The sequence below is a fragment of the Ursus americanus genome, chromosome 6 (genome assembly GCF_024610735.1).
Source record: "Ursus americanus isolate L20-20 chromosome 6, mUrsAme1.1.p, whole genome shotgun sequence".
Taxonomy (NCBI): Eukaryota; Metazoa; Chordata; class Mammalia; order Carnivora; family Ursidae; genus Ursus; species Ursus americanus.
This window is the reverse complement of record NC_142132.1, coordinates 58025623-58045439: the sequence shown is the minus strand read 5'-3', so window position 1 is coordinate 58045439 and position 19817 is coordinate 58025623. Positions and strand designations below refer to the sequence as shown.

Below are 19817 nucleotides of genomic sequence, written 5' to 3'. Positions count from 1 at the left end.
GACTGAGCCACCCAGGTGCCTCAAAATTATTATTTTTTTAAGAAAAATTTAGTTTCCATGACCAACATGGGGCTTGAATTCACAACACCCTGAGATTAAGAGTCACGAGCTCTACTAACTGAGCCAGCCAGGTGCCCCCTCATTTTATATAATTTTAAGGAATTTTAGTAATAGTAGTTCTTAACACTGTCATTTCACTAACCTAATGCTACACTCATGGCTATACAACTACAAGTAAATGGATGTAATAACTTCCATATAGCTCAATTTCAAAATGAAGTTTCTCGCCATTTTGACTGAGATTTTAAGGTCAAATTTCACATCAGTCCTCATCTCACATAAATCTAGCACTTTTGCCAGGATTATGCGGACTGATTTTGGTCAAGTAGTTCTATTGAAAGCCTGGTCTGTAAGAAGGGTAGCTATGTTGTGCAGGGGAAGGGCAGGAGGACAAGCAGGTCATTGAGGCAGGGACATCCTGGTCAGTCTCAGGTCTGTTACTTCACACTATGTGATAGTGGGTACTTACCATTGTGTTTCTTTTTGTATATTTATGAAGTGGGGATAGTAATATGAACCTCAAAGAGTGGTTGTGGGGAAATTTAAATATTTAAAATGCCTGCAACATACTAAGCATTTGGTAAATCATTCTTATGTTACTGCTGCTGCTACTATTATTATCATCAGCAGAGTAGACAACGGTGATATGCCAGGGCATACCAGATATGTTATGGATAAAAGACATAACTTTTGAAGATAAATTTGGAATTTTTTTAAAACTAGAAGTCTATTTTCTTGTCATACTGACTCCTCCATGGAAGGCTGTACTAATCCCAACTTCACCAAAAGTATACTTTGATGCCAACTCTACGATCATGGTATCCCAAGTCACATTTGCCTAATTTCAAGTATACAATTCCTTCTTGATTTAATAGGCTATAGAAAATGGCATGTTTATTCAAAGACATATCTATGACAGAGGACAGAGGGAGAGATATGCAATTTTGGTACCACAGGAAATTGGAAGAGTTAAAAAACTGACATCAAAATCAAGTTTAGTAATTTGTAAAACTTTAAAATTCCATCAGAACACCAAAGATCAATGCTATTTACAGTTTTTAAAAGAACTATTAAAAAGGTAAATATGTGTTATTGCTAATTTTAGAGGACTTGTCTTTCTTTTAAAGTTCTAACCTTCAAGTTAATTGAAACTGTAAAGCACTTCATTGCTACCTACCTACGTTCTCTTTGCACCCTGGATTTTGCTAAAAAAGGAGTTTGGGCACCTCTTCTCTAGGTAAGCCCAAGAGAGAGCAGGGAGATCAAAAATCTATCACTTTTAATTTCAAGGATGGGCTGATGGTAGCTGGAGGATAGAGGGATAAAAATCTTCTAAATTGTTGCTTTGGAAGTACATAATTTACACTTTTTATAAAATTCCCTGGACTGATGAGTGTATCTCCCCTTATCTACATAGTCTGGACAGATAGTTTCTGTATATTGTCATAGATTTCTAGAATTTATTCAAATTTCCTACTTGTACAATGCACTTGCCTTTATTAGTGTGGAATGTGAATATTTTATTAGCCAGGTTGTAATGTTTTCACATTTTTATTCTGTGGACCACATATTCCGTGTGTATATGACCCAGGACCATGAATTATACAAGCAAGCGTTTCCTGGACATTTCTTGGGTACAGATAACTCTTAGTTCCCTGGCAACAGTATGGCATTGATTTCTTGTAATATTATGCTTTGTGTGCCTATCTTAACATTCAACACACCCAGTGTCCCCTTATAGCCTGATATTGCTCCTGTTGTAATCTACCCAATGAAAAAAATTGAGTTTCTTTTATTTTCAGCTATAGCTTAAAAATGGATCAGTACAGGAACCTGACTCAAAGGCCACCATCCACAAATTAACCCATGAAAAAAATCCTATGCAAAAGGCTTTACACATAAGAGGCAATTTGGCTCAGCCAATCATACTGGCTCTCCACAAATTGTTCTGAAGAATTTGAAGAGAATTAATCAGGACGGTGAATGTTGCCAACCTGAGGAACTAACAGAAAGCTTATAAATGTGAATCCATTCACAAATGATGGTGATGATGATGATGATGATGATGATGATGATGATGATGGCTATGATAGTAGTATTGGTGGTAATGAGCACCATGATGGCAGTCACTTAAGTTTTATCACTGTGTGCTGCTTCTTACAAATATTGACTCATAAACTTCACAATAATCCTATGATGTGAGTGGTTCCATTTTAAAAAATAAGCAAACTGAGACATAGGACTTAAGTCACTTGCCAAAAGTCAACAGCTGTAAGTGTCAGAATCAGAATTCAAACTTGGGAGTCTGATTCCAAAAATTGGAATTTAGAAGAAATTAAAATTTCTTTTAATTATCTTAGAATCAGAAAGAGAGAAACATGTCCAGGTATGACTTACTTTTTTTAAGGTGTTTTTTTTTTTTTTTGAAGTAAACTTTATGCACAAGTGGGGCTCGAATTTACAATCCCAAGATTAAAAGTCACGTGCTCTACCAACTGAGCCCACCAGGAGCCCTCAGGTATGACTTTTTAACGTATTTTTTTTCTCTAGGTCCATCCATGTTGCTGTAGTTGGCAAGGTTTTATTCTTTTTTATGGCTGAGTAATATTGCATTGTATATATATACCATCTCTTCTTTATTCATTCATCTATAGATGGATACTTGGGTTGTTTTCTTATCTTGGCTGTTATAAATAACGCTACAATAAATACAGGGAGGCATACAATGGTAAGTGAAGTAAGTCAGTCATAGAAAGACAAATACTATATAATTTCATTCATTCATGAATGTTAAGAAAGAAAACAAATGAGCAAACAAAATAAAAAGAGACACCAACAAGAAAACAGACTCAAATACAGAGAACAAATTGATGGGTGCCAGAGGGGAGGTGAAATAGATAAATGGAATTAAGAGTACTCTTACTTTGATGAGCTCTGAGAAATATATAGAACAGCTGAATCATTATTTTGTACATCTGAAACTAATAAAACACTGTATATGTTGTATGCATATACTGTATGTATGCTAATTATACTTGAATAAAATTTAAGAATAAATTAAAAATTAAAAAGATATTAAAAAGCCATTTCTTAAAAGTACATGAGCTTTATAGAGCTGATGACTCCACTCTGAGGGAAATTTTTATGTTCTATATTCATTCATATTTACATGGGATTTTAACCAAGCCTTAGGTATATATACTGTTACAGCCTATGCAACTCATTATAAGAAATACATATTCACATTTCTAAAAATTAAACATTCATTAATAATCACTCGCTGATTAAAAATATGCATATATAGAAACTTAGATTTAGACTGTGCTACTTTCAGTGTACGAGGTAACTTTTAGAATATCAAAGGATTTATTAAAACATTATTTTATTTTGAGCTCCTTTTTTTTTTACTACCTTAACCATTACTTGATACACATTGTCCTTAGTAGGAAAAGAAGCAAGCATGAATCTCCTATTTCACCAGAGAGTGATTCAAAATTACCTAATTTATATGTTATGTTTTCAACATTACAAAAAATAGAAATTTTTCAGAGAATGGGAAAAAAGAGCAGCACTTGGAAGCCAGATGTCCATCATAAACACCTCTAAACTGGACAAGGCAAAGAATCATTTAAACACGTCAGTCTCAGAAAATTTTTCCAAATGACTATCGTCTGGGTAATTCTTTACTAAAACATCATTTTCAAAAAATTATAATTATCTCACTTGTTTCCTTGGGAAGTTATTTATTGGTTAGATACGAATGTTATTTCTAAAATAACTCCCCTCCCCCAAATTTTCCGTGCATGTTCCTTTTCCCAAAGCACATTTATAATCAACATCATTCATTCATTTATTTACTCAGTAAATATTTATGGCTTATTTACTATGTGCATAATACTATTTTAAGTATGGGGGATATATCAAAGGGAAAAAAACCAGATTAAAATTGTTGCCTTCATTGAATTCACTTACCAGTAGATGACTAAACAAATAAATATGTAGTATGTCAGAGAGTGAAAGGAAGTACTATGGAGAAAAATTAAGAAGGGAGGTCAAGAGGTTTATATGTGGGTTGGGAATGGTATTGTAGTTTTGTGGGGTTTGCTTGTTTTTCTTTTAAGATTTTATTTATTTATTTTAGAGAGCACAATAGAGAGTGCACTAGTGGGGGTGGGGGGGTGGGCAGAGGGACAAGCAGACTCCCCGCTGAACAGAGAGCCCAAGAAGGTACTCAATCCCAGAATTCTGAGATCATGAGCTGAGCTGAAGGCAGATGCTTAACCAACTGAGCCACCCAGGCACCCCTGGTGTTGTAGTTTTAAGCAGAGGAATTAGTCGCGGCCTTCCAAAAAAGTTGATATTCAAAAGAGCAAGTGTGTCAGAAAAGAGGAGACATATCTAAAATTAATAAAAATTAATTAATTGATTTCTGATCTTCTATCATCTCCAATCTGTTCAATGCAGTCTCCCCCAAATTCCCCCATAAATGGCAAGTCCCCATCCCAGTTCTCAAGTCCAAAACTGTGTGTTGTCTTTGACTCCTTTCTCTCTCTCATACTCAGTATCTAAGTCTTCAGCATATCCAGTGAAGTCACCATCACCATATATGCTTTATCAACAGCTCTCAACTTCTCCATTTCTAAAACCTTTGGTTCAGCCTCCATGATTTCTCACCTGGGTAATAGAATAGCAATGACTTTCTAAATTCCTGCTTCCTCCTGTACCACTTCTCAGACTATTTTCAACCCAGCATTCAGAATGACCCCTTTAAAGTATGTCATATCATGTCCCTCTCTGGCTCAAAGCCCTCTGATAGCTTCCCATCCTACTCAAAATAACAGCCAAATAACTTTATGGTTTATGTTCCCTACAAGATCAGCCCTCCTTTTCAGCTTCAGACCTCCTTTCACCTCACTAACACTTGCCTCTGAGGCTTTTCTACTTGCTATTTCCTCTGTTGTGAATTAATCGAAGAGTAGACAGTATTCTATTTAAAGCCTGGAGGAAAGCTCATTTCACTAACGAGCAAGTGAATCACATATAAATATCACCATATATCACTGAAATTCATGCTCCAGTGGCCTTATAAATAACTTCATACATAAATTTTTGGGTTATCCAACAATGTTAAAAATAGCATATATGCATTTATAAATGCCAAGATTCTATTTTATAATTAAATAAAAGAATAAAGAGATTTAGCCTTAACTTACAGACATTGAAATTACTGTAAAAAGATATAATACTGGATATACTTTTTTTTTTTTAAGTAAGTTTTATGCCCGATGTGGGTCTTGAACTCAGGACCCTGAGATCAGGACTTTCATGCTCTACCAACTGAGTCAGCCAGGTGTCCCAATACTGGATATACTTACTTTCTCTTCTCTCTAAAATATATTACCTCAGTGGTGACAAGAACAATATATTGGGGAGAACTGTAATAAAATAGATATCTTTTAAATATTTTTAATCAGAATTTGTATTTGAGATTATTTTTAAAGAAAAATAAGACAATCGAATGAGAACAAAGAGACAAATATATCAGACATTTAAGATTAGTTACTAGTCATTAATTTTAACTCAGAATTTCCCAGAAACCAAGGCTGGGTGAAAATGTATTTATTTCGGGGTGCCTGGGTGGCACAGCGGTTAAGCGTCTGCCTTCAGCTCAGGGCGTGATCCCAGCGTTATGGGATCGAGTCCCACATCAGGCTCCTCCGCTATGAGCCTGCTTCTTCCTCTCCCACTCCCCCTGCTTGTGTTCCCTCTCTCGCTGGCTGTCTCTATCTCTGTCGAATAAACAAATAAATAAAAAATATTAAAAAAATGTATTTATTTCAATATAATTCCATTGTCTGATAAATAAGAGTATGTTTAGATATTGATAACAATCTCCCGGATTGAAATCTCAAGAGGTACTTATTAAAAGAACTCTAATATAAGAATTTAGGGATAAAATAATATGCAATGTTTTAAACTTTAGTTTTCTCTGCTCTGATTTTTATACACTGACTTCTACAATCTATGGAATGACTCTAGATTTCCTTTTGGATAAAGAATTTGAATTAAGAAAAGGTGACATTGTTCAGGTACACTACTTCAAAATAGATACAGCATGGTGACCTTAGAATGTAAAAGTCCGAAAGGAGTAAGTGAACTCCTTTAGATGGCCTCTCAGCACATGTTTTTGTATCATTAAATCAAAGGGGCTAAGTGCAAAGAAAAAGTCATGTAAATAAAGGGAGTTGGGCTCATCTTGAAGAGCTTTTGGATTGGAGGGAATAAAAAAGACGAAAGGTAGACAATTCAGACATGGAAAAGATCACAGACACAGCCTCAGGGAGAGCCCTAACTCTCAGGAACACAAGAATTACTTCAACAAATAAAAAGCAGTTGTATACTCGATAGAGCCAGGAATAAGACGGCATTACAAAGGACTTTGGCAAAAAAACCAGAATAATGAATATTTATATTAGCAGGGACTAAGTAGTGGAGAGCCACTGAATATTTCAGAGTAGTGACCTAGCAATTTATAGTAAGATTTATCTGGCACAAGTAGGTACAACTGTTGGAAGGAAGAAAGAGCAACAAAGAAATTAATGTAATCCCCTAGGTTCAATATATTGAGGAACAGTATACTTTTGAGGCAAGATGTCTTACAAAAGAAAGGTTCTCCTCATCGCCTCTCAAATACCTATAACAGGCAGTGTGTGACATTCTGTAAACATAGCACTAAATGAGACAAAAACTATGCTCCCTGCACTAATGAGGTTTGGTGAGGTTTAATGAGTGGAGAAGAAACGCCATTATGTAAGAAATTATGCATGCACAATGAATGTCATGATATGGGAATCCCCACGTGCTACATTCATATCCAGGCCTGATGTTGGAAGGAAACTACACTTCGATTTGTATTAGTGACGTCAAGGCTAATCTGGAATCCTAATGATGAGCAGGTATTCTTGGTGAAGAGGAGGATGACGAGTTGAGGGAATTGTGCGTCTCAGAGATGGATGTGAGGGAGAGCCTGGTGCTTATAGGAAGGGAGACATCTGTACAATGGAAAGGCGTTGGAGAAAAAAGTGTGAAATATGAGGCAGAAGAGCGAAGCAGAGAGCAGAACCTGGTTCTCTTACACAGGACATCGAGGGACCGGATTTCATGCTGAGGACAAGGGGAGACACTGAGAACCTGAAGGGATTTTACGCATGGTGGTTAGATGACAGATTTGCACTTTTGAAATACCATCTTAAGTTCAAGTGAGACAATGAAAGTTTACTAAAGGCAGGAGACAATTCAGGAGTCTGCTAAAGAAAATCTAGGTGAGAGATGACAGGATGTGACCTAAGATAGTGACCAAGATGGCCTTAACATGCTCCTCAGCTTGACTAAATTTTAGACAGGCTTCTTTCTGACTCTAGGTCTCTGACCTTTCTTTTCTTACAGTATATACTTTACAGAAGTTGTAATTGTAAATTCTTTCTTTGCCCCTTTAAGACATAAATATTTCTAAATGTTTCTCAACAGCTTTACAAACAAGGACTGTCTTTCTCAAGAACTCGGGAGCTGTCCCTTTGACATGCCATCATCAAGGAACATAGAGTCTCTAGCTCCCAGGCTCTGTGGGAGGGCAGGAACCTAAATTTAGAGGCACCCCCTTTCATGAAGATAGAGAAATTTCACTTTTCCTTTGGGCAAAGCCAGTTAGCAAAAACAGACAGCCTACAATCTCCCTCACCCCGTCTCTGAAAAGTTTTGTTCCAGAAGCATCAAATGCAAAGTTCTGGTCTCTCTCCCCTACAACAATAGCCTTGAATAAAGTCTTCCTTTCCTGTTTAACTTTGTCCAATGCAACACTTTCTTTGAAGGTGGTGAGAGTGGAGGTGGTGAAAAAAATAGAAAAGTGCAGAAAATATTTAGAAGATAGTAAAGCTGAAACATGTTGTATGCCTAGCTGTGGAGGGGAGTAAAACATTATTCCCAGGTTCAGATGTGTTCCACCAAAAATAAAGAAGTGCTATAAAGAATGTAGGAATTAGAGGAGATTTGTAGGGTAAGGTGATGCATTCAGGCTCGGCAACAGCAGGTGCCACAAGAGCCTGCTGTAAGCCACTCGAGGAGAGGAAACTTGCAGGCCCACCAATAGAAGTAGTCAGAGCTCACGAGACAGGATATGGCTCCGTTTGCTTGTTTGTGTAAGACATCTGAAATCTTGCGACTGTATGAGACTGTTCAGGAAAACTGGGAAGAATTGGAGGACTACGGAGCTTGGCTCAGAACTCCAGTAAACCTTAATGCTTGAGAAGTAGATAGAGGAAGAGGAAACCATGAAGTGCTGAAAATGATCCCCCAGAAAGATAGAAGCAGAGTCATTGCCAAGTACACAATAAAAATGAAAGAAACCAATGAAGAGAAAATGCATTGCCTACTGCAGCGTTGCTTGAATAATGTAATTTCATCCAGGCTTATGCAAGCTGCATTTCTCATAGTAACCTGAACCAAATTATCTATCATGAAAAAGGTAATGAGGTCATGTCTTACCATATTATGTATGTTAATTCAGTATAAACTGGAGTTACTGAGAGTATGTTCTGATAATAAATAGGGCCTATTAAAATGTTTCCAATTTTTAAAATAAACTACCCCTTCCTGGCATTTTTTCTATTATCATGGTGGAGGATAGCCAGCTGACTCAGCATCGTAAAAAAGCCACAAGGAGGACGCACTCCCAATCACCAACATGGTGTTAGAATGTAATGGCTATTTTTTTTTTTTACCCCAAGAACATCTCCTGTATTTTAACATTTGACATGCTCCAATTCATTTGCTGCTCTTGACGTTTTGAGGTTGTGTCCAGTAACCTAGGTAACTGTTCTTATTTCCATCCCAATTTACTTCTATGTATAGAACTTACATAGATTCAATGGACTCAAACATATTCTTTAAGGCAGAGCAGATTTACTAACTATATACTCTTAAGGGAAGATAAAGATATGACAAATTTTAATCATCAAAGATGACGTGTTAAAATTTCTTTAATTTTGGATCATCAGTAAAAACGATGAATAATATATCTTTAAAAAGGTGGTATAATTTTATGCTGAAATATGATCTGACTACAATTGAAATTGTAAATTTCTAAGTATTTTTTTTTTTAACGTTATGTTAAACTAAAGTGAATTTCAGCATTCGGAGACCACAACTTCAAATACTTTCAAATGAAAATCCGGCCTTAGTAATGTTAAATGAGTTCCCTCTTTCACTCTTCATCTACAAACATTGTCATCAAAGTTTAAATTGTGTGAGACAGAACCAAATCTTTTATTTAGTTTTTAGACCTGTTGCCTTTCGAGCAGTGTAGGCAGAAGGAAGAAACACTAGAACATATGTTCTTCTTCGACAGGAGTAGAGAAATAAAAGGAAATTTTGTTTTATTTTTTACTTTAATTCCAGTATGGTTAACATGCAGTGCTGTATTAGTTTCAGGTGCACAACATAGTGACTCAACGATTCTCTATATTACTCCGTGCTCATGATGATAAGTGTACTCTTAATCCCCTTCACCTATTTCACCCGCCCCCCGCCCAACTCCCCTGTGGTAACCATCAGTTTGTGCTCTATAGTTAAGAGTCCGGTTTTTGTTTGTTTTTGGTTTGCCTCTTTTTAAATTTTTTCATTTATCTTGTTTCTTAAATTCTACACATGAGCGAAATCATATGGTATTTATCTTTCTCTGACTGACTTATTTCACTTAGTATTATCTCTCTAGATCCATTAGGTCCATCCATGTTGTTGCAAATGATAAGATTTCATTCAATACAAGGTGATTTTAAATGACTGCTTGCAAAACTGATTCTAACATGCATCCTATAAATGTCAGGATGAATGACTTTTTCGTTTCTTTTTTTTTTTGAGCATATACCATAAATTTTGGAAATTAAGCCCTATGTAATTTGATGAAGGTAAATGAAGACTGAGAGAAACAAACTAACGGGCCAGCACAGTACCAACATTCCACAAGGAAGAAAAACTCCCAGGGCAGGGCCAGGCATTCAATAAAGAAGAAAACACAAACTTGACAATTATTGGGTCAAATTTTCTGTTTTATCCTACTATCAAGAGTTGGTTTTTGTGATCACTATTTCAGTTGTACATTATGTATGTGAATTAGATATACATAAAAGTGCCAGTATCATTAAAAATCACATTAATGTCATCTTCCTTCTAACCTCTTGAAGCAGTTTCTGATAAATCCTCCTCCTGGGGAAAAAAAACTGCTTTGAAAGACTTTTGGTAATAGAATTTCCAGTGTGTCAAAATGGTTAGCACCACAAAACCAAGAAAATAAAGGAATCTCATACTAGAAGACTGAGACTTCTATTTACAAAGCTTCTTGAACTATTCAAAAGGAAGTCAAAGTATAACACTAACACACAACTACACTCATCACCAAATTGACTTTTTATAAAAATAAAGAATTGATTGAGCACTTCCTATGTGCCAAGAACTGAACTAAAAATTTTCATATGATCATCACTATTTTACAGATGAGAAAACAGTTTGAAATGCAAACTAACTTTTCCAGGATCATATGGATAGTAATGGGTGGAAGCCAGATTTGAACCAAGGCTTATCTGACTCCCAAGTTCATATGCCTCTACATTATAAGGCAATGCTAACAAAGGCGAGTCACTTGCTCACCCATTCCATTCACAAAACTCTCTTTTAATCTATTTTATTGTCTATTTTTTTAAAGTAAGTTCCATGCCCAGCATAGGGCCCAACATGGGGCTTGAACTCACGACCCTGGGATCAAGTCAGATACTTAACAGACTGAACCATCCAGGCGCCCCATATTTTCTTGAGTCTTTCTAAAACCCCAGGTAGCCACCACCCTGATGACACTCTATTTCCTGAGATTCTCTTGTTCATGCTGCCCCTACTGCAGACAATAAGTGAGGGGGGGAATCTAAAAATTAGAATGCTCCCTCTATTGAAATATCACAGAGGCCAATGTGATAAGAGACTGAGGGGTAACTGCCTCTCTTTTCCAGATTCTGTGCTTAGAGACCCAGGATTGTTGTCCTACAAGGTCTACCACTATCTGGTTAATATTCCACTTCATCAAGGTGAAGTGATCCACCAGCAAGAGACTGACAAGGTCTGGGCATCACTATGTAGTTTCTAAATGGTAACAAACAAAATGATTTTGTTACTGATGGGAGATTGTACCATTGAGACTTTTCAAAACTTGTGAGGCTTAAGCAGATCTGATACTTAAGGTTTATGGTCTTCAGTTTCAGGAATCATTTTTCTAGTAGAGAAATGATAATACCAACTCCATAATACTGGCCGTAACAATAGGAGGACAATGAGATCTTAAGGGATGGTGAGATTCTACCCAAGTTTACAAGAGAGCTACACTGGACAGAGTATGGTTCCTGCCAGAGGACCTGGGATTTGGTTCCAGTCTAAACGATTTGCATAAACTACTGAAATTATTTGTGTCAAATTCCCTAATTAGTAAAATCAAAGGAAAAAGAAAAACTCCAGGGCTTTTGTTAAGTAAGACGCAAATTTGGAAATATTCTGTAAGCTATAAAGTGTTAAATGATAACTGGCACTGTTCTGTTTAAATAGAAAATACGAGTTAGCATGTATTTAGTATAATCTTTTGGAAAGCTTTTAGGACTTACCAAAAAGTCTTATTATCAGTAGGTTTAGAAATTTGATGATCTTAACAGGAGTCTATTTTCATGTCTCTTTCAAATTTGAGTTTTTAAGATAAAAGATCTCTATTTTATCCTTGCTAAGAGCATGAACAGAATAAACAATGAGATCTTTAAAGAATGTTCTGTAAATCTATAGCAAAATCACACTCCTGTATCACTGTGGAATGCCTGATTACTGGATATAACCACAGTATTGGTCCAGTGAGTATTCGTGTTTAATAATTAAGATAATCACTAATCTCCACTGCTGTTCCTCTGCTACTTCATAAGGCATGCACTATTGGTTTTTTAGTATTTCGCTCTCATTGGCTGTGGGCTCTAAATCATTATTTGTTGGTTATAGACCTTTACGATGCCCAGTGGCATTTGCCACTGATGACAGCAATAACAGATGATGTTGAGCCAAAGCTACTGGGAGTGAAATGCAGAAAGTAAAATGATAATAAGTAACTGTCACTCCATTACTAAACTGTGCCTGAAATTGATTCTACTACATGTTCAATATAGCAGAGTCTGCATAAACCAAGAAGCAAAAAGGCATTTAGCAGCAAACAAAAAGGAACCCAAACACATGTCTTGTTCAGTGACCAGAAATTCTTCATTCAGTATGGCGTGAGTATTCAAAAAATTCTCAACAGAATACACTTCAAAATCTTATGGTATCTTCTCAACCTGATGGTACCTAGGAAATGTGTCAAAAGATAGACTCAGTCCAATGGATGCAAACCTCAGGAATGCTGGATGGAATACAGAGATAAAGTTTCCAATGGATATGAGACTGAACATAGAAATATAAGCATAGAAATACAATGATAGAGAATATGGGTCTGTCAGGAGTGCCAGATGCTTGAGAGAGATCATAAAACCTGTCAACATGATCATTTTGCTCAGGTGATTTGGGTGGGGGACACTTTGAGCTGGCCTGCCATGAGCCCAGAATCTGTAGGAATAAACTCACAAGTCAGATTTTCAACAAGAGGTTGTTATTTGAGTTAAATTGTCCATGCTATACAAGAATTACTCTTTAAATTTTATAAGAAAATTTGTATCCTTCCTCCAGTTCTCAGACCACTATAGCATCCTTCCATTCCATCAATGGTGAATCCAGTTTATTGTGGTGGTGCTGGTTTGTTTGCTTGTTAGTAAAAGATTCATTCCACTAACTCTATGTTTTAAGTGAGCTGCATGTGGTAATCACCAAAGTTCTTTGTCTGAAAACATAATACAGTTACTAGACAAGTTATATAAATCTGCGCCTCAGTGATCTTATTAGTAAAACTGGGATAATGTATCAATAGATCAAAGTTAATGTGATAATTAAGTAGTTTATATATTGTGACTATATTTTCTTATTTTCCCTCAAAAACAGAGCCTAAGAATGGAAGGTAGCTGATTCTGGGATGAAATCTTGGGGAACAGAACTGGGGCCTGGGAAGAATGGATCAGGAAAAAAGGAGAGCAAATCCAAAGGTATATTATCAAGCTGTTCACTGTGGTGGGAAGTGTGGCTTGATCCCCCTGGGAATCCTTTGAAGACCTCTGGAAAATGCAAAATGGCCCATCCAGAGAATATAAGAGTATTCATCAAGGTTGCTCTGTGGAGTGTTAATGCTTCACATGAGATTGTGTATGTATTAGAATATCTGAACAGCTTCCTGAGGGATTCCACACAGCAATTTCAGAGAAGCCTCAAGGCAGGAAGTGAAGAAAATCTAAACTACTTGGAATTTATGCAGAGAGATTTACTAGAGCAGAGAGTGGCCAGGTTAAATATAATGTTACTCCCAGTGGATTTGATGGTTAGGGATCTGTCTTGCCACGAGACAGTAGTGAGGGTATTGCCCAGGGACATTCCAAATGAACTGGCCTGTCAGGGAACAGTGCACAGTGGAACACAAATCCAGAATACAGAGCAGTTCCAGGATGATTTCTACATGGTTAGACACAGTGGCTTCTATGAAAGATTCTTAAGATCCAGGACCATGGAGATCATCAACTTCTTAACCTACAATAGTCAGGTTGCCATCTAGCTGGCCTGTAACCCCAACCAAGAGCAAAAACACAAATCAAATTAGTAGTAATAAGAAGCTTATTTTCTTGGCATACAAATCTCAAGGTTTATTTAACACTTTCATTTGCATTATCTTCTTTGAAGTTATCAATAATGCTGTAAGAAGATATGATTCTTCTCATTTTCAGATGAAGAAATTTGAAGTTTCTAAATCTTAAGGTCTTAACCAAGGCTTCATTATCTACATGTGATGGTCCAAAATGAGAATTATGGCATGTTTATCCTAATCCCAGCATCCTTCTAAGGTACCTTTATTTAACAAAATGTCCTCCTATCAATTACTTTGTAAGTCCAGACAACCCCTCCACCTCTAGTGGCTCAGCAGCAGCCGAAGTGAATCACTCACTCACTTACCTGAAAGCATGAGCAAGCTATACCATTAGCAAAATTTATTTCCAATTCCACTGCCATTTGGAAAAATTGAGCTCTTACCAAAGATGCCTACTAGGTTGGAAGGAAACTTCTTTCAGATGCTGGGTGCCCCCAGACAGTTCCCAACATGAACTGGCTTCTGGAGGGCTGGGGATTAACCCAAATAATTAGCAAGGAATGGAAGCTCAAGAAAACCACCATTTCTAGTAATACACAGGTGTTGTGACTAATATATATCAGTTCTAAGTAATCTGAACATTTGAACACATGGAACTTTCTTAAATTTATCTTTTCCCATCCATCTCCAAATGTAATGTCACTGAATTTAACTAATTAATAGTTGTACTAATGGTGATGATAATTATAATTATACTATCCCTATGGCAACTACAAATAATAACTCATGATTATTGAGAACTTACTTTGAGCTAAGCAGTGTGTTAACTGCTCTACTAGTTCACTGAGTTATTCCCCCAATAATCCACATATAGAGAATACCTGGAGTATCCTCACTTTACAAATCAGGGAACCAAGTTAGAGAAAGGCTGAGCGAGTTTACCAGGTGACACAACAAGGAAATGGCTAATTCAGACGTATTCTAGGGCAGTCTTAGCTTCCACGCTGTACTGCCTGGCTTTCGGACCCAAATTCTGTAGTCTGGTCTGCCGTTGCAAGCTGTCATTGGCTAGGAAACCAACATTTCACAGATTCCCAAGCACTGGGTATAAGTAAAATGAAATACAATGGCTCAGAGTAATTCAGAAGTTGGTTAGCATCTTTTGAGGGATGTGTGTGTGTGTGTATGTGTGTGTTGAGTTTAAGAAGGGGAGAAGGTGGCATTGCAGAAAGGAAGAAAAGTACAGGGGTAGTTTCTCAGAATTTTTTTTTTCCCCTAGAATTTCAGAATATATAACTTCTTGGGTTCTCTTTTCTACTCTAAACAAATGTGTACACATTTCAATTCCATATTCCCATGACTGCTATAAAGATCAAAAGTGGTATGGAGTGATTTACTACCCAACCAGAAACGGTCTCACCGTAAGCTTTGAAGATCAAGGAAGTTAATTCCCCCCATGTTGCAGCCCCTGCCTTCTGAGGCTTTTCCTCCTGGGCTTTGCAAAACCAGCTCCAGATCCTGGAGTCCCACCTGTGAGAGGCTGCCTGATTGATAAGAAGAGGGCAGAGCCTACAGCTGTCCTTCCAGGGAGGTGACTTACCCGGTCAGTTTTTCCTTCGGTCTGAATGCTGGTGTGACTGCGCACCTCATGTTCCTCTTCCAAGTCAGAAACGTCCTCCAGTTCCTCTGGGGTCTATAAAAAGAAAGCAAAGCATTGCTGGTGAGAATGCAAAATGGAAAAAAGTCTGACAGTACCTCAATAAGAAGGCACAGAGTTACCAATATGACCCAGAAATTCTACTTCTAGTTATAGATCCAAGAGAAATGAAAATACTCATCCACACAAAAACTGGAAAAAAGAAATGTTCATAGCTGCACCAATCATAATAGTCAAAAAGTGGCCACAACTCAAACATAACATCTACGGAGGAATAAACAAAATTCTACAGAATAGAATATTATCTGGCTATAAAAAGTAATGGAGTACTGATACATGCTGCGACATAGGTGAACCTTGAAGATGTTATGGTAAGTGAAAGAAGTCAATCACAAAAGACCACAAGTTGTGCGATTCCATTTATATGAAATGCCTAGAATAGGCAAGTCTGTAGAGACAGGAATTTGATTAGCGGTTCCTAAAGGAGGGGGAGGGAGGGAGTGGGCAATGACTGCTTATGGGTATGCAGCCTCTCTTTGGGACGCTCACAATGTCCTCGAATTAGATAGTAGTAATGATCGCATGATTGTGTACATGTATTAAAGCAACCCAGTTTTACACTTTAAAATGGTGAATGTTAGGGTACATGAATTCTATCCCAATGAATTTTGAAAGAAAAAGAAAGCAAAATAATCAGGAGGAAGTTATTCTCTGGGTGAACAGTGATTTGGTTAACCACTGTGTGGTCATCACAAACCAAGGTGTTCATATGTGATAAATAGATGGGATAATTACAATTAAAACTATATGACATGAAAAGGGCACCAAAAATTACTAAGAATTTAAGTTTTCTAGGAAATGAAATAATAAATATTTTAACTTCAGTGTCTCAATAGCTAACCTACTTCCGTTTCTTTTTTTTCAACTTCGGCTTAAACATCTTTTGTGTCTGGGTGGTGTCTGGGTGATGTCTGGCTCAGGAAGACCCGGGCTTGGCTGGCTTCCTCCACCAAGCCTTTCCTGACCCCTCCACTTTCACTGTCCTGATGTTCACCATACTTGATTGCAGCATTGTTGCAGAATGAGGCAGCCAGGTGTTTACTCTGTGACGTTTGGACTGGGTCTGCCCTGCTTACTGTCTTACCACTACAATGAAGTATATCAACGCTTTTGAATACATGAAGCAAAATTATCAGTGATAGTTGAAAAGAACATTGGATCTGAGCAAAACAAAACATATCAATGGCAACAGCAAACACTCACCCTCACTGTACCATTACTGTGCTTCCATCTTCCATATTTCAAAGTAATTTTTGTCTTGTGTTGTAATATCTAATCTTAATCTAATTTTAAATATCTAATCTAATCTCACTTAACCTTTCCTCCTTAATCTCGCTGGGGCAATAATTTAAAGATATCTGTCATTGCAAATCCAAGTAAAAGTACTTAACAAGAATCAATTTGATATTTGTTTTCATTTAAATTATGTATGATTCATGTAATACAAAGCCTTGGTAAGAAATCCAGAAATCAAATAGATTTCATGAAAAGCAACCAAATGTGAAGTGGAAGATCTCTTCTCTGCACCTGGTTGTTAAAGACTGGGCAAGGGCAGGAAAGGGTTGCCTCCTCAGTCCAACCCTGGTTTCCCTTAAACCTTGCCTTGCACACAGGTTCTTTGTTTATTTTCAGGGCTGTGGAGAGTTTACCCTCTCTTGGGACCACTCCAGAGATGGGAACTTGCCATAATTAGCTCACACTGTGGAGCAAAACTACCTATTTCCTACCACTAATGGCCTCTGATTTGTTCCCATCTCATGGATCTTTAACCAGCACTTTTTTTGCTTTCTAACCTGTGCACTAAGCATCACCCAACCCTCTGCATTTATTTCAACCAACTCCTATTGGATATTAATAGTCTCCCTCTTGCCAAGTCCTCTGATATGCTTGAGTCACTGTTGTGTATGTTTATCTCTACACGCAGCCCCTCTTTGCAGCGAGTATGTGCAGCTATGCTCACAGGGCAATTTATTCCTTTTCTTAGGTATTAATAACATGAGTTGATCACTGTGGAATTTCTACACAATCACGTGTTTTATTAACCGTTTTTGTGTATTCTTCCCACAGTATTCTTGAGAAAGGATCTTTGCAATTTTCTTCCTTAATATATCGCCAGCTCCTGAAACATCGGACTAAATTCAGTTGAACAAATTCTTTTTCTTGGGTCCTGTTGTTTTGCAACTGAAGGCTGCCCGGTTCCCCCACTGTGATCTGCTCCTTATAAATGTCTGCTATTAATTACTTGGATTATACTCTACCATGAAGTGACATATAACTTCATCATTAACTCCAATATTTTATTCAGCTCAAAATAAAATGACTTAACAGAAACTAAGAACAACTGCTGCTGTCAGAAGTCACAAGTACCATTTTTGTTGGTGATACTGCAGGAAGAGATAAGCCTACCATTTACGCCCACATACTTCACAGTGCTTTTTTTTTTTTTTTTTTTTTTGTCTTTAACATAGGACTGACCTCGTCTTTTCAGGAACAAAATCAGTGGGGGAGTGTTCAAAACATTTGCTGGCAGCATTTTGCATTCTGTAAGGCAAGCAGTTGGCTGGTATTGCAAAAATAAAAAGTTGAATATACAATATTATAGTTTAAGTGGAAACTCAGAAAGAAATAGAACTCTAATCACTTTTGAGGTGATACATTAACTCCTTTGGACTGAAGACAAATAATAACAGAGCAAACACTGTAACAGGGAGGAGGAAGGCGGGGCTACAATATATTATACACTCTTAAAAACAGCTTGCTTCTATGCATCCAGTAACTTTGGAAGGTGCAAGCATCTGGAAGGTGTGTGTGTGCACGTGTGTGTGTTTAATCAAGTTTCATTCTAGGGGAAGGGAGACCAACTGTCTTAGAGCAGTGTCTTGTAGTAGAAAGATCCAATAATAGTAATACAGACCTAAATTTGAATTCTGGCCCTCCGATTAGTGATCGTGGGGCTTTGGCATTTTGTGTACCATTTTAAACGTTGGTTTCCTCAGAACAAAGTTTTAGATAATAATACCTAACCCTGAAGTTTGTTGTGAGGCTCAACTGTACTAAGATGCTTTAAGTAGGAATTGCTTAGCCCACGGGTAGATGGAATGCAGGAAAAGTTCGGTTCTTTCTTTCTATTGCTTTTTCTCCTCTTCCTCCACTATTCTATCCCTCATCCCATCAAGACCCTTTATAGTTTTCGATAAAACATTTGTAGCAATTTGGACACCTCCATTTTACTCCGAATTTGTTGTTCTGGATCGATCTGATACTTACTGGCTGCTTCTACTTATATGCACCCCGTTTTGAGTATCTGATGTCCTATGCTATGCAGGGTTTATTATTATGCCACACATATTGCTTTCTCCTAAAGTCCAAGTAAAGATCTTTTTTGATCTAATTTTACTCATTGTATAAGAGTAAAATTATCCCTTAAGCTGGGCCCAGCAAAGATTCACTCTCACATAGATTCTCAGTGGTGATGGAAAAGACTTCCCCTCTCTGAGATGGGCTCTCTCTAAACCAAACCAAGAGGAAGATATCTTTTTCTTTCTTTCTTTCTTTCTTTCTTTCTTTCTTTCTTTCTTTCTTTCTTTCTTTCTTTCTTTCTTTCTTTCTCTCTTTCTTTCTCTCTTTCTCTCTTTCTTTCTTCCTAAAAATGGTGTTAATAAACTCAGTCATTACTCATTTATTTCTCATGTCAGATTTCAGGAACACTATCTCATGTTTTTCTATTTTAACTCTTATTTGTTGTGAAGCCTTTCTTAGGCAGCTCAAAGTGATTTGAAATTAGCTTAGTTTCCTCACCTGGTAAAATGGCAAAAATATTACCTAATTCTTAGGGCTATTGTGAGGATAAAATAAGATGATGAACTGGAACATTATTCAGTGACTAGAAAGTACTGAAGTCTAATACTGTTTATGATTATTATAACTTATTATTATTAATTTTATTATAAGGCCCCACTTTATTTATGCAAAAGCGGCCAGAAAAAGTACAGAACTTGGAAATATTCAGGCTGAAGAATATTTAGAAACTGAAGCTGCAATAAACTAGAGTGACACATTAAACTTCAGGGTCACAATAAATTGGTGGTTTTAATATGTATATATATATATACTTACTGAGATAGAAATGACTGCATTTATATATTTTTTTCCCAAGGCACTTAATGCTCTCTATGGACTTTATCTCATTAATTCTTTCAGCATCCCTACCGAGACAGTATGCAGTATTACTACACATAAAAATTCACT

At 37.0% G+C, this 19817-nt stretch overlaps 1 protein-coding gene across 5 annotated transcripts in view; it reads right to left on the bottom strand.

Annotated features, from left to right (window-relative positions):
* CTNNA3 (catenin alpha 3) overlaps window positions 1–19817 on the bottom strand; it is a 1641479-nt gene that overhangs the window by 160065 nt on the left and 1461597 nt on the right. For all 5 annotated transcript variants that reach the window (XM_045783571.2, XM_087863076.1, XM_087863075.1 and 2 more), the window contains one exon: window positions 15453–15545. In XM_045783571.2, the coding sequence (XP_045639527.1) occupies window positions 15453–15545 (93 nt within the window). The remainder of the gene's footprint in view (window positions 1–15452; window positions 15546–19817) is intronic.